Raw genomic sequence first — 19,434 nt, forward strand, 5'->3', positions numbered from 1 at the left:
TGCTTTACAGACTGTGGACCTTGGTTGTCTTCAATACAAGTAGCTGTTAGCATTATATGAAGGCAACTGTACCAAGAAGCCCACAGTTGTTTATGAAAAGGGATCTTTAAAACATGGGTACAGAGTTCACCCAACCTTGTTTGCCAGCACAATAAGATAACTCAGTAGCAAGAAAACAGTAAGGCTCTTTTCTTTTTTAAAAAAAAGTACCAGTCAACAAGTCTACAAGCCTACCCTCTCTCTCTTTTTTTCCCTCTGTGTCTCCCTCAGTTTTATCCTCGCCACCAGTATTGTAAATATCAGTTTGTGAAGCGAATCAGTGGAAGTACTGATTGGGTGAATTGACCAATTCACGGATTTACCTGAATTGTGCTTCAATTGGCGGAAAATATTAAGGAGTAATTCTCTAAGAAAATAGCGGCAAAATGTAAAAAAGGTAACTGAAAGGGAAAAATTTCTAAAGCCTTGTAAAATAATTAAAAAAAATGATATGTTGGACTCTAGATCTGCCACATAATTGAGTAAGTTTGCCACCAATTCAATTCGAATGGACCAATTCTGATATCACTGCTTCGCACACTGTGAGTTCTTGTCACAGGAGCCATTGGCAATGGCATATTTTCTTCGTGCTCTAAACAGAAAGGCTGCCCCTTTACTGTACGTTGTGCACTACACCGTTAACTTCTGTCTCAAGCATCCGTATCCTTTATTGCACCTTTCGTCATAAGCTTTGAATGGACCTAGCGTATGAAATATCCACACCTTGATATATTGATGGAAAAAGCTACCCAGAAGGTTCCTGAAGAAAAACCCCTCCATCTGTTTTCTTAGTGGTTGAAACCGTAGTTCTCTTTCTCCCTGACTTCTTATCTTCAGTTGAAGTATTGTTTTCAGAGAGAGAGAGAGAGAGAGAGAGAGAGAGAGAGAGAGAAAAAGGGGGAGGGGGACATCTGTTCAGTTGGCCGGCACAGTGACATCCATTTCAGTAACATTCATTAGTCCAAATCAATAATCCTCGATACCATCATAATAGCGCTCTCTAAGACTCCCCGAGAATGTAGTTAATATACGCCATATAGCTCAACCATCATTTGAAGAGAGAGAAGGAGAACGAAAATTGGGACATGATGATAGTTGCTCAAGTCACGGATCAAATATGATCCTCTCTTGCAAACACAGAAATTCCAGTTATCTGGTGTTAGTCTCAAGAGGGGATCGACAACTAAAATCAAATTGATGCCAGAGGAAAACTCTTGTATTTATTCGAGAAACTCACAGACAGTGTCCTTTATACTTGGGATGAAAAAGAAAAAATTCTCAAATTGAATAAGAGAAAAGGGCTTACTGGGTGGATTACGGGGACGACACTGAAACATCCCCTGAGCAGAGGAAGAGAGGACGACAGAACTTGCTATAAAATTTCCGACTCACCAAATGCACAAATCAAGCAAAGGAAGGATGACTATACAGGGAGTCTGGAATTTACAGGCATCGAATGTATAAATCCACCGGCCAAAAAACCTGCTATTTACAAAGCTTCCACAGCTTATTCCAAGGAAATTCATGCTGTGTTTGTGAACCTCCTCACCCTGTCCAGTATGCCGGCTGCCTTTCTCCTTGCCCTCGACGTGCCGTTCTGTGAGAGAAGTGAAAGGGAGCTATTTTCGTCTTCCTCTTCCCTCACCTCCCTCAATTTGGACCTGTCATTCCAGCAGACGGAGTAGAGAGTCGCCACCGCGTTCTCCCTGTTGCGCTCGGAAGTGTTCTCCCTGATGATGTCCAGCAGGCACTGAACCCCTCCATTCCGGACAATTTCTTCTAGAGCCTGCTGGTAGCTGGAAAGCATCGACAGGATTGCCAACGATTCATCCACAAGCCCGGACGACTCGTTTTTGATAGCGTTGAGAAGAACAGGGATAGCCCCATGTCTGACTGCTCTTGCTCTGTTATCGTGCATTATGCACAAGTTAAAAATGGCTGAGGCTGCATCCTTCTTTGCCATTGTGCTTCCTTGATCCAGGAGCTCTATCAGCGGACCAATGGCACCAGCCTCCCCAATCTTGATCTTATTGGCATCCAAGGCCGATAATGAGAAAAGGGCAGCAGCAGAATTGCTTCTCGTCTGCATAGTTCCACTCTTCAGGGCTTTAATGAGAAGAGGAATGGCTTCCGGTGCCTCTGCAACAAGCTTCTTGTTGTCATCGTGGATGGAGAGATTCAAAATTGTGGTCACCACGTCCTCTTGGACTTCAGGATGAAGGTCCGAATCGACACGAGATAACAGAGACAGCAGCAACGGCATTGCATCGGGAGCCTGACCTAGAAGTGTTCGAAACGAAGATGCGCGCTTGGTGAGGAACCGGAGCTCCTTCGCAGCTTGCTTTTGTTCCTCCATGGAAGGGAAAGCTATCTTCTGAAGCAATGAATCGAGGTGGACTCGATCCCCTTGTGTAATTCCTTCTTGGTACACATCCCCTGTTCCGTTCTGGGGAGCTGGCAGTTCTATTCCCTGACTTTCACACCATTGCTGTATCATGTTCCTGACCAAGTAGTTCGGGGTGAGGATCAAATGCGACAAAACTTGCTGCGTCCGAGGACATGTCCTGTGTCCATTGTTCAACCAGGCTTGTATGTGGGCACGATCGTATGTCTGCACTACAACAAAAACAGGAACCCTATCAAGCTACCTATAAAACCAAGAAGGATGGCCAACTACATGTGACAGATTCATTTTGCTTCAGTCACTAAATTCATTACTGCATTGAAGCATCAGTATGAGCAATATCGATTTGTGAACCAATGATCCGCTGAAAGCAGAGAAGTCAAAAAAGTGGGAAACAGAAAACTTAGAAAAACCGACTAAAGAGTTCGAGAAAGCCGTGTAGCATTGAAATGCATGCATAGGCTGCATGGCGTGCGTGTGTGCGCAGCGTGTCTGGCAACGCCAGGGAGGGGTTCTCAACATTAAACTGTATTGTTGTCGTCATGGCCAAAAATTCCTTTTACAGGGAGTCCTTGCACGCACTGTTCCGGTGCGCAGAAGAAAAGACGTGGCTGCGAACAAAACTTCATAGAAGAGACAAATGACGCATGGGCCCACCGAAAGATTTATGACCACCTAACGATTATTGAAGCAAACGAAACTCAAAAGAGAGATGTTCAGCAGGGAGACTGGGAGCTTCATTAAAATCAGAACACCCAGAAGCTGCGTACTGAAAGAAATTACGATACACAATAAAGGCAGCCCTTAACAACGAATTATTCCCCGCCTCTTTGAAACAATTTACGAGGACCGATGGCCGACTTCCTTTTAAGAGAAAAAGCAAAACGATGGAAACCAAGTTCAAGCGAGGAAGGGGGAAGGCTGAATCCCCACTGATATTTTTTTATTACGGAAGTGAAAAGAAGCTTATTTGGGGTCAAAATTCCTCAAGAAAACAAAAGTACATTTGCACACAGTCAGAAGAAAAGACGCTTAAATTAAATGCAAGGCAAATTATTGTGTACCAGAAGCCATTAACTAAGAAAAGTCATCAATCTTGAACCAGCTTCTAGCACAAAAATGGGGAATAATTTTCCAAATTCTGGAAGCTTCTTCCGTCAGCGATAATCGGATTGGTCTTGACTTCTGAGATAAAGAAAGATTAACAGGAAAATGCAAGGGAAGAAAGTAGAGGTACTTAATCATAGAAGAAGAATATAGTTGAGGAATCAAGAATTCTTCGAACCTTGTCTACCGAGAAAAGGTAGAAAAAAGAGAGCGAACAATCACTTCTCTACCTGTAGAACCATATCCTCGAAAGAATTGATTTTTGCATACAGAAGCGCAAGAAGGGAAGGAAACCGAAAGAGTCTTGAAACCATGAAGGCCGTGTTAAAACTCTTGAGATACTCAGAGAGCAACTACCAAAACGGAAGACCAGAACGTAATAAAAAGAACCCGCGAAAACTGCCATCACGCCTTCATCACTTCGAAAAATCAACAAACAAAAAAAAACTCCCGAATTTTAGTGTAAAAATACTTAAACACCTCGAGAAGCTCGAATAGAGAAGAACTCCAAAGAAATTAATGGCTAAAGGAAAATTCAAGCGCCAGTTCTCTAAATGCTTCAAAGATCGCCCACGAGTTTTCGAGATTCCGACCCAGAAGCCCCCCGGGATTCCAAGAAACAAAAAAAGAAATCCTTAAACCCCAATCCTCCCTTCCCGAAACTCAAAATCACGAACAAACCACCAATTCCCTCCAAATTCGCCAGCTACAACCCGCGCCCATCGAGAAAACAAAAATTGAACTTCCAAAAGAAGAGAAAAAAAGAAAAGAAGAGAAGTGAGAACAGAAGGACAACAAAGGCCTTGGTACGCCGTGAGGCCAGGGGTTTCACCTGCCCGGTGGCCAAGACGACCGGATCCTTCATAAGCTCGGACGAAATCGGGCAGATGAACTGCTCCGGAACGGCCGCCGATTCCAGCCTCTGCGACAGCGTCCTCCTGAGCTTCAGGTCCCTCAGAGCCGCCACCGTCTTCGATATCCGATCGAACACCTCCGCCACCCTCGCCTCCTCGCACTCGCCGCCGCCGCCGCCGCTCCCCTCCTCGTCCGGTATCTCCCTCACGAGCCTCTCCAACACCCGCTTCAGCTCCGACGCCTTCGCCGACGGCGAGGCGCCGGCCTCCGACCTCTCAGATCTCGCCATCCCCGCCCTCCCTCACCATCGCCACCACCCGCTCATTCACACCCACAGCAAAACGGAAGAAATAGACCGAAAACAGACGGGGGAAGCTTCCGTGGGGAGGAAGCCGATGGCAAGACCGTAAATTGGAGCACCCCGCTCACTCCTCCCTCTCTTCTCTCTCCGCTCGCTTTTGAAGGGAAGAAAAAAAAAAAAAAGGGGGCAGAGACTCGCGCAGTGAGCGGTGCTAAAGAGAGAAGAGAGAGAAAAGAGAGAAAGAAGAGAGAGATTTGGACGGGCTTACATTTTTATTTTTTTACATTTTTTTAATTAGTAGGGAACGCGGAGAAGAAGCCACGGTCACTACTCGGTGGGGCCCGCCCTGGTTTGTCGTCGGTCCCACACCTGGGGCGGTGGGACCCGCCTCTCTCCCTCTCTTGCTTTTATCTGCTTTTTTCCGAAATGTTAATTAATTAAAGAAATAATTAATCCAAGCATCTTTTGTTGGAAATTTATAGATATTTTCTTAAAATAATAAACGAAAAGATATGAAAAATGATCTACAGTTATAAAATTTTTTTTCTCAAAATTATGCATTGGACTTATAAAGAAACCACAAACCACATCCGAGTGGAGAGGCTTTATCACAAACATGACGTTAATGGGAGTTGAACCAAAGACCTGTATTTATATGACCAATTATGTTAAGTCGAATCTTTTAAATTCATAAATTTTTGATAAAAACTACAACATTTTGTAACAAAATATTAAATGGAAAAACAAATGCAGTCTTTTGAAATGAACTGGAATTTTGATTAAATTAACAAGTGACGCTTATGTGTAAGTGGCTTGTGTCTTTGGAAAACTGCGGGCTAACTTTCTAAGTTAAATTAAAATTTAAATCTGTAGTTGCTCTTTTATTTTCTATTTTATCTAAACCTACTTAGATAAGTTTAGAAAGTTGAGTTCATTTGATGCAGGAGGAATATGAACGGATCGGGTTCCATGTTGCTTTATTGGATTCAAATTTGGATTCAAATGAAAAAAAGTTTTATCATATCCAAATATGGTTTTTAAATAAAACAATTTGAATCCAACCTGAATCAGTTTTTTGGATTCATAATTTGGTTCCGATTCAAACCCTAACTTCTAAGTTTTCAATCGAATCCATCATATGTTAAAGAACCGACTTTCAAATGTAAGCGCACCTCGTCATATCAGAGTTTATTATTTGATTGGACATTCAATTACAACCGAATCCTACCAAATATCATAGGAATCTAATCCCATCCCTTAAGTGAATGCTACAAATTTTCTTCCCATATTTCAATCATTTGAAGCAGTTCCGCCCACATCTGATCCATTCACATCCTTAAACAGGAAAATATTTTCATCCATAAAAAAAATTAGAACTTTTTCTAATCCATAAAAAAAAAAATTAGACTTTTTCTAAACTTTGCTTTCTCGAATTGAAAGCTGAAGCGAATTCAAAATAAAGACGGACTGCCTACCAGCTTTCATCCCGTCAATTGTGTCAACCCCAGAAAGACATCTTAATCCTTACATCTCTTTCATTGTTTTTGACTTCAAAAAAAGAAAATCACCATTTGATTTGATTTTTTTATTTAAAAAAGAAAACATTTCACCCTTTGATTTTATATATGATGCAAAAATTGGTGAACTTACTATGATATTGTTTGTTTTTTCCCCTCTTAGCAAATTTGGGTCGGGTTCCTAAGACATGATCCAATAAATCCATGGTACTCATCTTCTTCTCTAACTCGCTTTTCACATTCGTCCTTTATTCCTGCTTCTTATTTTATGTTTTGGGTCGTTAGAACTAGGGCTGCACACTAGGTGAGTCGAGCCTGAGTTTGGCCAGTTCGAGTTCGACTCGACTCAAAAAACCCGAGTTCGAGTTCAACTCGAGAGTTCTTTATAGCAAGATCGAGTTCGACTCTACTACACAAAATCGAGCTCAAACTCGACTCTTTTAACTCATTTAACTCGTTTAGGCATTAACTCGTTTAGTGTTAACTCGTGTTAACATTAACTAGTTTAACTCGTGTAAGCATTATCTCATGTAATTTGTGAAACCAGTTTTGGCAATATTTAGAGTACCGTTTGCGAGTTAAGTCAAGTCTGAACATGTCCAGTTCTTGAAACTTGAACTCGACTCGTTTTATCGTTTCAAGTATCTTTGTAAGCTCCAACTCGGCTCGTTCATAAACGAGTCGAGGATGAGCCGAGTTTTTTCGTGCGAGTTTGAGTCGAGCTCGAGTTGGGTCGGCTCGTTGTGCAGCATTAGTTAGAACGAGCTAATATCGGATTAGATCTGGATATAGTGGAAAATAGATCGAACTGGGTCCATGGGTAAGTGGGCCCGCACCATTTCCAGCCGGCCATCGGTGGGCTAATAATTGGAAAGTGAGACCGGCCATGTGAGCCCAGTCGCTAGAATTGTCCGTCTTGGTATTCAGACAACTCATATCTGATTACCATATTGTTTTCTCAATTCCATATTTGCTCCAAGCTTCGAATAATGCCAATACCAAAATGCAAATGATTTTTTAAAGTTATTATCCATTTTGAGGTTTCATCGATCATAAGATACATATTATTATGATTGATGAAGAGAAAATGAAAAAAATAAAAACAATAGGTGTAAACAAGAAAGAAAAAAAATTGAAAAAATTATAGTTGGCAACCTCGTGACTGAGATCAATCGTAACCCAAGTCACTGGGTCAAAGAGTTGACTCGGCAACTTAGGTCATAAATTCTTGTAGCACATTTTTTCTACAAATAGATGAGTATGGTTAACTTGTCCAAATTTTATATTTGATTTTTTCATCAATGAAAACGGAATAACATGTAATATGGGTATTTGTATGTACTTAGTAAAGTTTGTGATATTTCACAATGCAAACAATATTAAACTTTAGTATTTAACAATGAACTAAAAAAAATTGCATGTATATATATATATATATATATATATATATATATATATATATATATATATATAGAGAGAGAGAGAGAGAGAGAGAGAGAGAGAGAGATTAACCTCCAAGATTTTTATTAAAAAATAATTTAAACAAAATATTTTTAGTAAATTTTTCAAACCAGTCCTCTATTCAATCATGACTGCCCAATGCAATGCAATGGGTACTGTATTATGAGAGGCCAGAGGATTTCTCTATCTAAATCTAGACAGGGAAATCCAAGGATTATATATATGAAAATTTAAATCTGCAGGCTTCCGAATGACTAAATATTTGAAAGCCATAGCTAAATGCCGAACAAACTATTTCTAAAAACAACATGAACTGTTGTTATACAAAACACTATTATTAGTCTTTTTGTTGTATAGTGTTATAAAATCAGTTTTTAAAAATTTTGTCATGTGGCAACATTCAGTGGCCAGCTAATTTCATCAACATTATATATATATATATATCTATCTCTGCAGGCTAATATGTTTTTCTTGGTATTTTGTCCAAGATTAAGTAGGTCGATGACTACTTTCGTAATTTCATCACAGCGTGGGCGGGGCAGCGTGTGGGCGTCCCGTAGGAGAGTTGTACGCCGCCGCGAAATCACAGAATGAACGTGATATCCCATCCGTTCACCTCGTCGGAAGACCCAAATACCCTCATGTTGCTTTCCAGCCTTTCAAAGGGCCCGTTCGTGTACGATTCATTAACTCCAAACAAGCCAAGCACGACTTTTTCTCTTACCTACAAACAAGCAACTTAGTAAGTATTCCAAGGCCGATGGCATACTTGATGGTTGGTAGCCATGCAAACCCATTTAGATTCCGGTCTGATTCGGGCTTTAGCGAATCCAAGATCCAATAAAACCTTGTTTTTCAAATCTGGATTTGGATCTGACTAGCATAAGATTCCACATTTCAACCTAATTGGGCCGGATCTTTATGATTTTTTTTTATTTTTAAAATACTTTAAAAGCTTTCCTACATAATCATACATTATTTAATGGGGGCTATAGGTGGCTGACTCATCGAGTTGGCTCAAGAATCCCTTGAGTTAGCTCTAATCGGCTAGAAAACCTAGTCATGAGGTAAGGTTGGCTCAATCGCCCTTCACTCGACAAGTCAACTTGCTAACTCGGTGACTGGATCATGTGTGAATCTGAGTTCGAGTCACAGGTTTGCCAACTATGGTGAGGAACGGGCTAGTGGACAGTGATTTGCCCCTGCTCCAAGTCTGATTCCTTTAGTGCTCGATGGGGTTTTGCGGGTCCCAATGTTCTACTGTGGGCCCTACCAAACCCCGAGGGCTACGACAAGCTTACTCCTCGGCGGTCTAATCCGCGATTAATTCATAAGATTCTTTCAATATCATGCCTTTCTTTTTCCCTCGTGCAATGGTGCATTAATAATAAGAAAACTTATCTGTCAACCAACTTAAATTGATCGGTTACATTTAATTATCAATCCGATTTCAAACCCGTTTGTCTTTCACATAAGGATTTAAATATTTCAGTGATATATCACTAATATATTCTATGTAAACAATGGATTTGAGGGGTGGGGATACCTCAAGGAGGTAGTAGCTCTTTCCTTTTTCTTCTTATCCTTTGAGTCTTTGTGCTTGTTTTTTCACAAGCATTTCCTTATGTGATTTTCCTTTAGTTGTCTAGTTTTGAGTTTTGCACTTTTGTCCAATTTTAGGATCCATGCTTTTATGCCATTTTTTTTAGTACTCTGACTGAATGAGCTCTCAAATAGCTCTTAAAAGATTGACATAACAGCTGTGACAGGAGTTGGTAAGTGACTAGTTTCAGGTTTGAGTTCTCGTGGTGTTAACTCCTTGTATTGTACTGAAGGGGACACTAGTATGCAAGTTGAAGCATAACTAGAGTATTACCCCAAGACATTAAAAACATAATTGATACCTTGTGTAATAGGATGAAAGATAGCGGTTTCTGTTCTCAACTAGGTAGTAGGACACAATATTCCTCCTGCTCATCCGCAGTGGGCTCTCGAGTTGCCTGTTTAGAAAGTCCAGAAGGTCCAATTTTAAGCCTTTATGCAAACCGGGTCAACAAACCCTCTAGGTCTCCCTTTACCCTAAGAATTATGCCTATCTTTGGCTTGTACATGAGGTGATGCCCATGTAGTCAAATCTATGACTCTTTCTCTAGCAATTGCGGCCCCCGGGAATAAAGTTTTCGAGATTGAGAGCTGAAGAAGTTCCAAATGAAAATCTAGTACTTTTTGAACCTGAATTTATGCACTTTCAATGATTTTTTGAGCAACCAAGAATGCCCTAAAGGAATGCAGACATAAACCAACCTGCAAGGTGCGTTTGATGGCATGGAGAAGTTTATCTATTGGCTGCCTTCTATGTGGATAACTTTTCTATGGTAAAAATATTCCACTATACTTTTCACATAGATAGGGCTACCCACGGAGTTATTTGTGAATGATTTCCCCTATATTTGAGTGGAAAATGTAAAACCACCAACATTCTTCATTCAGTAAAAAGTAGAGTTCCCCATGAAGCAATGGCCGTTTTGATTGTAAGAAAAACATTTACTCTGTGCAAAAGTTATCCTCACTCTATTAAAGCAACCAAACATAAGGCGAGGTAAGTCAAACTTGACTGCTTGAAACTGAGCAGAAAACGATGACCACTCTTTGCCAAATTTTTTAGCCTAAGTGATCTCATAAAGCAATACTAATTGGAGCATCAAACATAACTTTCGTGAACTCGTTCCGAGTTTCTTGAAGTTTTTGCCATTCTCAACTCAATTCTATATCAATTCATACATACATACATACTTGGTAGGAATACAAGATCGAGTTGATCTAAACATATCAAGTAAGAAACAAAAGCCAAGGGCCTTTCCTCTTTTAGTTGCTCCTAGAGTTTAGGGTTCCGTCAGCCGTTCAATTGCGCAGTCATCGAGCACTTTTATCAGCCCCCAGTTCAACCAGTTATGCCGAACCCTGCAATTTGACTTTAGTATAGGGTTTTGTCAATGCATTTTGACTTTAGTATAGGGTTTTGTCAATGCATTTTGCTTATTCACTATATTGTTTGCATGTGAATATGTACAATAAATAGACGGGTCTTATAACATGAGGTCTAAGTCCAAGCAGGGGCCGAGATCTGGCCAGCTTAGATCCAATTATGCTAGACTTGAGACATTATAACCAGTAGTAGCAGAGCTACATATATTGGCAGTGACAAAATTTTTATTTATTTTACATATTTTTACATAAATGTCTTATAATTATTTACTTATTTATATATGTTATGACTCATAAAAAATGAAAATTTCTACCATAATGCCCAGTAGCCAAAAAATTGTGGCTTTGCCAATGATTACAACCCAAACCAAACCCGAACAATTAACGTTAACAATCACATATGATTTTACCTTGGTTTAGGGATATGTCTCCAAAACCCCAAAATGTATGTGTTCAGTCGGGTTTGATGGTTTGTGAAAGGCGAGGGTCTATGACTCTGTATTTGAATTTGTATTAAACGGCACACCTTTTAACTTGATTATCAAACAACCACTGTTTGCAGTATAAAAGAGTAGTATCCACAAAAATCAAACTGATGACACATCGTCAGTACAACCTTTAGGCCGACTAACTATGCTATAACTCTCAAGATCTCAATCCAATCTAGCCATCAAATTAAAATCGAGAACCAAAGGTGGACCACACTAATCCAGATCGGAAAAACCAGATCCGGGTAGAGGAAGTCCGAGCTCCTTTCCACCGACAGGAGGGAGGGGCATTACGGGTAATTCGGGGCTCATCCGACTGAAACTGCACCGTCACCACGAATGGACAAGAAAGCGGATAGGGTCATGGTGGTTAAATTGTCCGTGCTGGTGGGTCTTTGTCAAGCGTTGGTGACGTAGACCCTCAACAAAACGCCCATCAAAAAGACGAATGGAGAAAGGTGCCAATTTTTATTTTAAAATTAATCAAATAAATATATACAATTATATATATATATATATATAATATAATACCAAAATCTTTTACATGTCTTCTTCCATTCTTATGTTAATATTTTTAGGTGAGCGAAAGGGTTATTTAGTACTGAGTTTCCGCATGTTTCAACTTACATGTAGAACTCACATTCTTTATGGTATATGAGAATAGTCTTTTACGGGTTCTACTTGGGGAGGGAGGAGGGGGGCGCTTGGGCCATGGCCTTACTGTAGGGAAATAAAAAAAAATTACATTGAAATTAAAAATTTTTAGTTGCAACACGTATTATTTGGATTCAGGTTCAGATTATCTTCACTTGAATTCAGAGGTTACACTGTTTGGCCTGCTCGTAAAAAAAAATCCTAGCTCAGTTCCTGAAAAGACCCTCCAATGCATCACGAGTCCGTCCGCTAGTTCTAACTAGGCCTCTATGTTAAACATATAGAATAGAAAATGAGGTTTGTTAATGTTAACATATTATTGAGAAGAGAATAGAAAATGTGTCAAGTTGAAGTCCTATAGATTACTTATGTAAAAGAAAAAGGAGCGCTGCTCGCTATAATCCCCATTGAACTTATAAAGTAATCAATTACATTCCTTATAAAGATTTTCTTCATCAGTACCTTCCCTTGTTTTGGATTCGAATAGTTAAAGATTGGCTATGGGCCTAATTACAATAACGAACTATTAGCATATGTTGTCTGTTTTAGCTGACATAAGCCTAGATTCTTCACAGATACAGCACCACTCTCCTTCCTCCTCACGTGAAAGCCACATGGCGCACTTGCTCCTAGGCACCACATGGCCCAGTTCCAACCACCACTAACTTCACTCAGCCGCACTCCAAACTGTCGGCACCAGTCAATTTCTAATATTTAGAGATCTAAATGATTCAGATTTGGTTCTAAATCAGCTTTTAATTAATTTAGCGTGATAAAGTTATATATATATATATATATATATATATATATATATATATATATATATATATATAAGTTCATTCCATGTAATCTTGTGTAGGCAGTTGCCCACATGAACCCATCTAGTTTGGTTCATTGCTTTTTAGTGTTATTGTGGTGTGTATTTGAAAAGTTCAAGATTCTGCTTCAAACAGCATAAAATAGCTGGTCGGGATGCTGGTAACATATCTCTAGTTTATGCGTGCTAAGTTATTAAAGCAGCTCTGGATCCTGTAATGAAGGAAAAGGGGGTCGACTCGCTTTTTTGAATGCTGGGGAAGAATTTTTTTGAAAGTTCTAAGCTCCACTATATATATATATATATATGGTTTAATTTGGTGGTCAATGCTGCAGCTGGGGAGGTATATATGGTCATGGTGGAGATGTGGTTCCCACGGTCCAGCTAATTGATGATGTGTAGATTTGACTTTAACAGGATCGTAGATTGTAGTATTTCTCTGTGTGACAGTATCTTTTGACTCGATCAAAGTTGGACTAAAAAAAATAGGCCTTTCATACTCCATCGAATTGATTTGCTAAGGGTTAAGTTGGTCATTATATTGATGAGAGTAGATATGCAACAATAACCAGCCTCAAAACAGGGGTGGAGCTACATTTTTTTCTTTATAATGTGTTAAATATATAGTTAACAATCAAGTTTACCTAAGTTCGCAGGTCATGACCTGGGTTCCGTATGACTGCTCTATATGACTGAACTTAGGTCCACCTAAATCCAACTATAAATTTAAGGTTTTAGGGTTTTAGAGTACGCCACATAAAAACCCTACCTATCTCTGCCCCTACCTCAAAAGGTATTGGTGCATTAAAGGAGACACTGGCCAATAGAGAAGTAGACATTTATTGGGCACCAGCGCTGCACGCACTCCAAAGGCTACAGAAAGGAGTGAGCTTTGGTTCTCACTTGCCTTAGGATTTTCTTTTTATTTTCTTAAAGGGCCGTTTGATGCATTGGAAATATGGAGTTAGAAATAAGTTTTCAAAAGCTTATTTCAAGAATTAAAGAAATGGAAACAAAATCCGAATTTCGAAACTCCTTTGTGTTTGGTGGACTTGGGTTTATATTCTAGAAAATATAAACATGAATAACTGAATTTGATTAGTTGATTATTGGTAGTGAATTTTATTATAGTGACAAATTTAGAATGGAAGAAAATTTTACATGAATAACTGAATTGCATCTCAAAAAAATTCAGAGTATTGACAACATCAATAGGATCCCTAGGGGTAGTTTTAATGGGAAGAATTGAATGTTCTTCCCTAAAACGTTTTTGGGAAAGCGTGAAAGAATGAAGATGGAACAATCATTTGTTAAAAAAAACAAAAAGTGAAAAGGAAATATAAAAGCTTCAATAAAGACTAATTCATAGCTATTAAATAATAAAAACGTTTAAACAGTAGTTACAAAATTATAAAATAATAGTAAACTTGAATCCGCGCATTTTATATGAGACCATAGTTTTACCAATCATGGATTTTATATTACCTTTTCTAAAAGCATATGCTTTTATAGATTGTCAATGCGCCAAAAGCTTTGTCACAGCCAAAGAATGGAACTCTTTTTCTTAGCCTTTTTTTTTTTTGGGTTGAAAACGGGTGAATCTTAGTAAAGAATAATAATGGCAATTGAGAGTCACCTAGCTTATTTATTAAGGGCAGTTTGATTCATTATGATGGAGAGTTGAAAGAAAAATATGGAGAAAGAATGATGAACTAATATTATTCAACCATCATGATAGATTAGATAACTCTAATAAATGAGATGAGTGGATGAAGACTTTGAATAGCTAGAGACACCATTAACTTAATATATATATATATATATATATAAATAAAAGATGTATTGGATTCATTTAGTTATCCGCATGTCCTAATCTTTCACATATGTGGGTCATTACATTCATTCCGTTGTGCAACTGAGAGATTTGGATGAATAGATGTTTGAAAAATTTTAGCTTACACACACATATATATATATATATATATATATATATATATATATATATATTTCATCTCTTCACATTTTTTATAATGTTCTCTCTCCCTTTCTTTCCCCCTCTCTCTTCATTTCTTCACACATGATACTAGCAATCAAATCACTTAAAAGCTCTTGGTGCGTTTTAAAAACTCTTCATGTATCACCGATGGCACTCCTAGCAACTCTTGACACGTCGTTAAGTGTTTTTGAAATATTAAAATATGAAATGTTAAGAGTTTTCAAATGTGAGTAGACATAGAACTGGGTATTGATGGGTATAAAGTTGAAAGTCAGACTTAGACAATTAACTAGCGGGCCTGACTTGGGCCATTGGCAAAGGGTTCAAGCCAGCCTGAGCTTGACTTTGTCTAGCCTTGGGCTGGGCCGGCCCAGTCCGATGACCAACCTTATATATATATATATATATTTTTTTTAATTTTTTTTATACAAACTAGAACTCACGTCAAAGACTATATATATATATAATTTTCAAATATTTATAGAGACGGCCAATTTTGGTGCTTCAACTTGAGCGCACGTCAAAGACTTTCGTCCACACCGCGTTTTCTCATTATCGAAAATGTTTTTTTTAGTTAATTTTCTTTTCATCTATTCTTAGCCGTTACCCAAACTGATCCGGATCCGTTTTCCTGGGGCCCATATCATGCACGTTTCACCCAACCCGAGTACTCAAAACAAGGAAAGTGGATCCTAAAGATTTTGATAGGCGCACGACCCACGACCCAATTCCTTGCCCATTAAATGGTGCACAAGGGGAGGAGATAATAATGCTCACTGAGCACTGTTGCCAGAGCCGATTCGGAAGCCGAATTGTGAATATATCGGCCTGTGGTTGAATCGGTAAACATTAATTAAAAAAACAGACATTTTTTAAATCACAGTTATAAATATCATTTTCAGAGAGATTTTTCTTACATATAATACCGCGACCATGACGAAAATGGGAAAATATGGCAAATATTTACAAATATAAAAAAATAAGAAAAAAAAGTAAATGAAAAGCTAGCAAGACAGCAAGTAGCTAAGCAACAAATAACAATTAGAAAAAGAAAACAAGCAGTTTGATGTAAAAAACTGTGAAAGAGCATATAAAAGGAAAAAAAAATGAAAAAGCATGTTTTAAACATTGTTTTTATCATTTCGTTTATTTTTTAAATGAATGAGACCATTTTATTCAGCTGACTCATTATTCGAGTTTTGAATGCATTTTTTTGAAAAAAAAAAACATGTGTTTTTTGAAAGTATGATTTAAAATAACTAAAAATCATTAAAAATGAGAAAAAATTTCAAACATTCTCAACAAAAATCTACAAACCAACAACACACCACACTAAAAATCATCAATTTGCTAACTATTCCATTCGAATCAGCCAATTCTAAAACTAATGTCTTTTTCTGTCGAGCTTTCTCATAGTGCCTTAACTTGAAGGTTTCTTATGATCGGAAAATATATATTTAAATGGAAAAAGAAGACTCTAGTCACATGAAAGATGAGTAAAATTGGGGTCGTTTTCATGCGTAGCTTAGAAGCTAGCTATTCATCTAGCGGTGAGAAATAAATGCAAGATTTTTTGACTTCTCTTGGTGATTTAATCGTCCCAGTCAAACGGTGGATAAAATAAGGAAGAAAACCAAAATTCTTGCAGGGGATAAGGTTCCCATCTTTATAATTAGGAAGCAAAAACATGCAAGGCACATGAGGTGGCAACGGTAAAGATTCCCACTTTAATGACACAACTCATCTTTTTGACATTTTATCCTCAATCATCGTTATCCATACTATATATATATATATATATATATTTCTTCTTCCTTCTTCAAGTTTACTGAAAATTGAACTTTGTTTATCTTGTAGATTGCGTTTGATTACTTCGAATCTTAGATATCGATACCCTTTATCTTTAAGGGCTTGTTTGATGGGTAGGATATTTCCTGTAACTATGTAAATGAAATTCAAATTTTCTAATTTTTTTTTTCCCATCATACTTGGGATGAAAAAGGTGAACGTTGGGTTGGTTTTGAGAAAGTTTTTTCCCAAAATTTTCTTTCCATCTCAAAGGATAGAAAAATGTTTCCATGATGAAAAAAGTTACCGTTGGATTTTCAAGCAATGCTTAATCCAACTACTTAGTTTTTTGTTCTTTCATTATGAGAAATTTTTTTCCTGGAACACAAACTCAAGCACAACCAACACAAATAGGTTTTTGGAAAGCTGGATTTTGTTTCCATTTCTTCAATTCCTAAAATAAGTTTACGGAAACTTCTTTCCAACTCCATGTTTCCAATGCATCAAGCGGCCCCTAATGGAAAAGAGAGTATCGATTTTCCTCTCTTTTTTTTCAGCATTGAATGTGCGTGTCTGCGAGAAAGAAAGAGAGAGAAAAGATTCACTGGCTGTTTCGCCATGCAACAGGTGCAGAATGAAAGATAGAGAGAGAAGAAGATAAAAGAAAAGGATGCTTCCTTGACCGCAATAGCGGTCGAGGTCAAGAGAGATGATGTGGAAAGACACATCAAACGGGGCTTGAAAACTCCGGTTTTAAGATCCTTGGATATGAGATCCTCATACAGTTTCAATTTAAGATCTAAAGCTATCAAATGCAACCGCAAGGATGTGTAAAGGGTGGGTATGTGGTAGAAATTAGAAATGAAGAGATGCTTTCCCCCACCAAGATGAAGGGAAGGATCAGACAATTGAATGGATATTGTAGAAGGTGCGAAAAAATAGTACGCATTGTATTTATTTAATTTTAATATCAAAATTTCTAAATTAATCCGTTTTCTCAAATATTGTCTAGTATTAAATGTATGATAGATATTATTTGCTTCATTTTTTTACAACAAAATTGACGCCTTGTATGCTCCAGATGATGAAGAACGGTTGAACAAAAAGCATTCACAGCCATCTAATGATCAAAATCGGCCGATTCAAGTTCACCCGCAGCAAATAATCGATTCTATTCATCAGCTGATACACGTACCTGGCATGCAGTAATTGAGTTTTGTTATTTCTAAACATGATTTTAAACTTTTGATGGTTTTATCGATTTTTATATATTTTGCTATGATTTTTTTTAAAAATACTTTATATTTTTGCCCTATTCATAACCCCGAGAGACGTAACGTAGGTGGTCGGATTGGGCAGACTGGTGAAAGGCCGGTCGTCAGTTCGATTCTAAGGGAATTACTCATCTGAACTGCAAACGATGGATGCACAATACTCTAGTTGACCCGTGTATCGCTCTCCAAGTAGGTCTAAAAGCAACCCTTAACCTAGAGAGTAAAGGCAAAAAGTGAGGGGTTTCGGCGTCTCCTCCCACAATTCCAGTGATGAATTATATGATGAAGAGGTGAAGATCAATTATATGTCTTAATTAAGAGGATTGTTTTGCTTCTCTTTCATTCTCCAACGGCACATTAATTAGTCAACCTGTGTTTGGTAGATTTTAATCAATGGCACATTAAAAAGAGTTGTTACTCATTTGGTGAGGCTTAGCAGCTGCTTGCTGCACGTTAGAGAAAAAGAAAAGAAAGACGAGGTTCCTTATCTTCTCGATATTGCGCTCTTAGTTTAGAGGGGATATAAATGGATTATTAGCCAATCTGGTGCTTAAGTTTTCTGTTTCAGTGGTTCAACCGAACTATTTGCGAACTGACGAAAATATTTAAAAAAAAAATTACTTTTCGGAAAAGTATATAAAAGTTTGCTAAAGATTATCTTCAAAAGAACAATTTTAAAAAATGGGCATGAATCGAATTCGTTTGCCACACATTGTAGCCGAAATAAACTGATTTTAATAACATGTATTCTATATATATAAAGAGAGAGAGAGAGAGAGAGATCTGAGAGAGAGAGAGACAGAGGGAGAGTTGTTTAAATTTTTAATTGTATAGTATGATTTAGGCATTGAGCCGAAAAGCTTATCATCAACATCCATGGTTTTTATCTAATAAAGTTTTACATCGATAGCGTGGAAATATGAGCATCAAAAGGAATCATAAGCGAGCCGCCAAATTTTGAAAACCAATTTCCGGTCTCTACCAACCACTGAAATTTCGTTGGCCGTTGTTTAATCAGCTTATTAAACAATTCAACCATGAAACATCGCCATTTTAAAAGTGCAGAAAATACTGTGCAGGTAAAGAAGAAAACTCTCGCTTATCCACAAGATAATTTTTTATTGAATCTGTAAAACGAACGAACACGGTGTGATTGTAATTAAAAAGCCTTAACATAAAATGGGCAAAATGTTACTCAAAAGTTAAAACACACAAAAAAAGTCTTTTAGTTTCTAACACAGACTTTCTCTTACATATTAAGAGAGGGGGGAGAGAGAGAGAGAGGAACCATAGAAGTTCAATATCTTTTTCTTCGTGTCCTTTTGTGAAGCCTAATTGCTTCAAACATTCCTGCGCACCAACTCATTCATAAAAATATTTTATAATATGTTGACGAGGTACCATCTGGTGATATGCTTGTCAGATGAGTCAGATCTACAAGGACCCTGATGGTGAGATTTCTAGAACATTTGGCCAAAAGGAGTTCACTCCCACTAACATACATTAATTTTCCACTGATACATAGAACAAGTACACCATGTGTATTTTTTTCCTTTTGTCTTCTCTAGCAGTAACTATCTGCCCCAAGACTTGACCCTCTCCAACTTCTCTTTGAGACATTAGTGGTGAGGAGATCAGTGGGGGGTGTAGAGAGAGAATCTTATTTCCTTATTGAAGACCTCCAACCAAAAGGAAGGGCACCCTTTCCTTTTCATCAGAACTATTTCTATAGAGAGAGAGAGAGAGAG

General features: G+C 38.0%; 1 protein-coding gene across 1 annotated transcript; it reads right to left on the minus strand.

Annotated features, from left to right (window-relative positions):
- Nucleotides 1-1,223: 1,223 nt before the first annotated feature.
- Nucleotides 1,224-4,887, minus strand: LOC116250741 (U-box domain-containing protein 9-like). The gene is made up of 2 exons (XM_031624645.2): nt 4,383-4,887; nt 1,224-2,650 (listed from the first exon to the last, which is right to left on the minus strand). Exons 1-2 carry the CDS (start codon nt 4,692-4,694, stop codon nt 1,562-1,564), a joined length of 1,401 nt encoding a protein of 466 aa, XP_031480505.1. The 5' UTR covers nt 4,695-4,887; the 3' UTR covers nt 1,224-1,561.
- Between the last annotated feature and the right edge of the window lie 14,547 nt (nt 4,888-19,434).

Source organism: Nymphaea colorata, chromosome 3 (genome assembly GCF_008831285.2).
Source record: "Nymphaea colorata isolate Beijing-Zhang1983 chromosome 3, ASM883128v2, whole genome shotgun sequence".
NCBI lineage: Eukaryota > Viridiplantae > Streptophyta > Magnoliopsida > Nymphaeales > Nymphaeaceae > Nymphaea > Nymphaea colorata.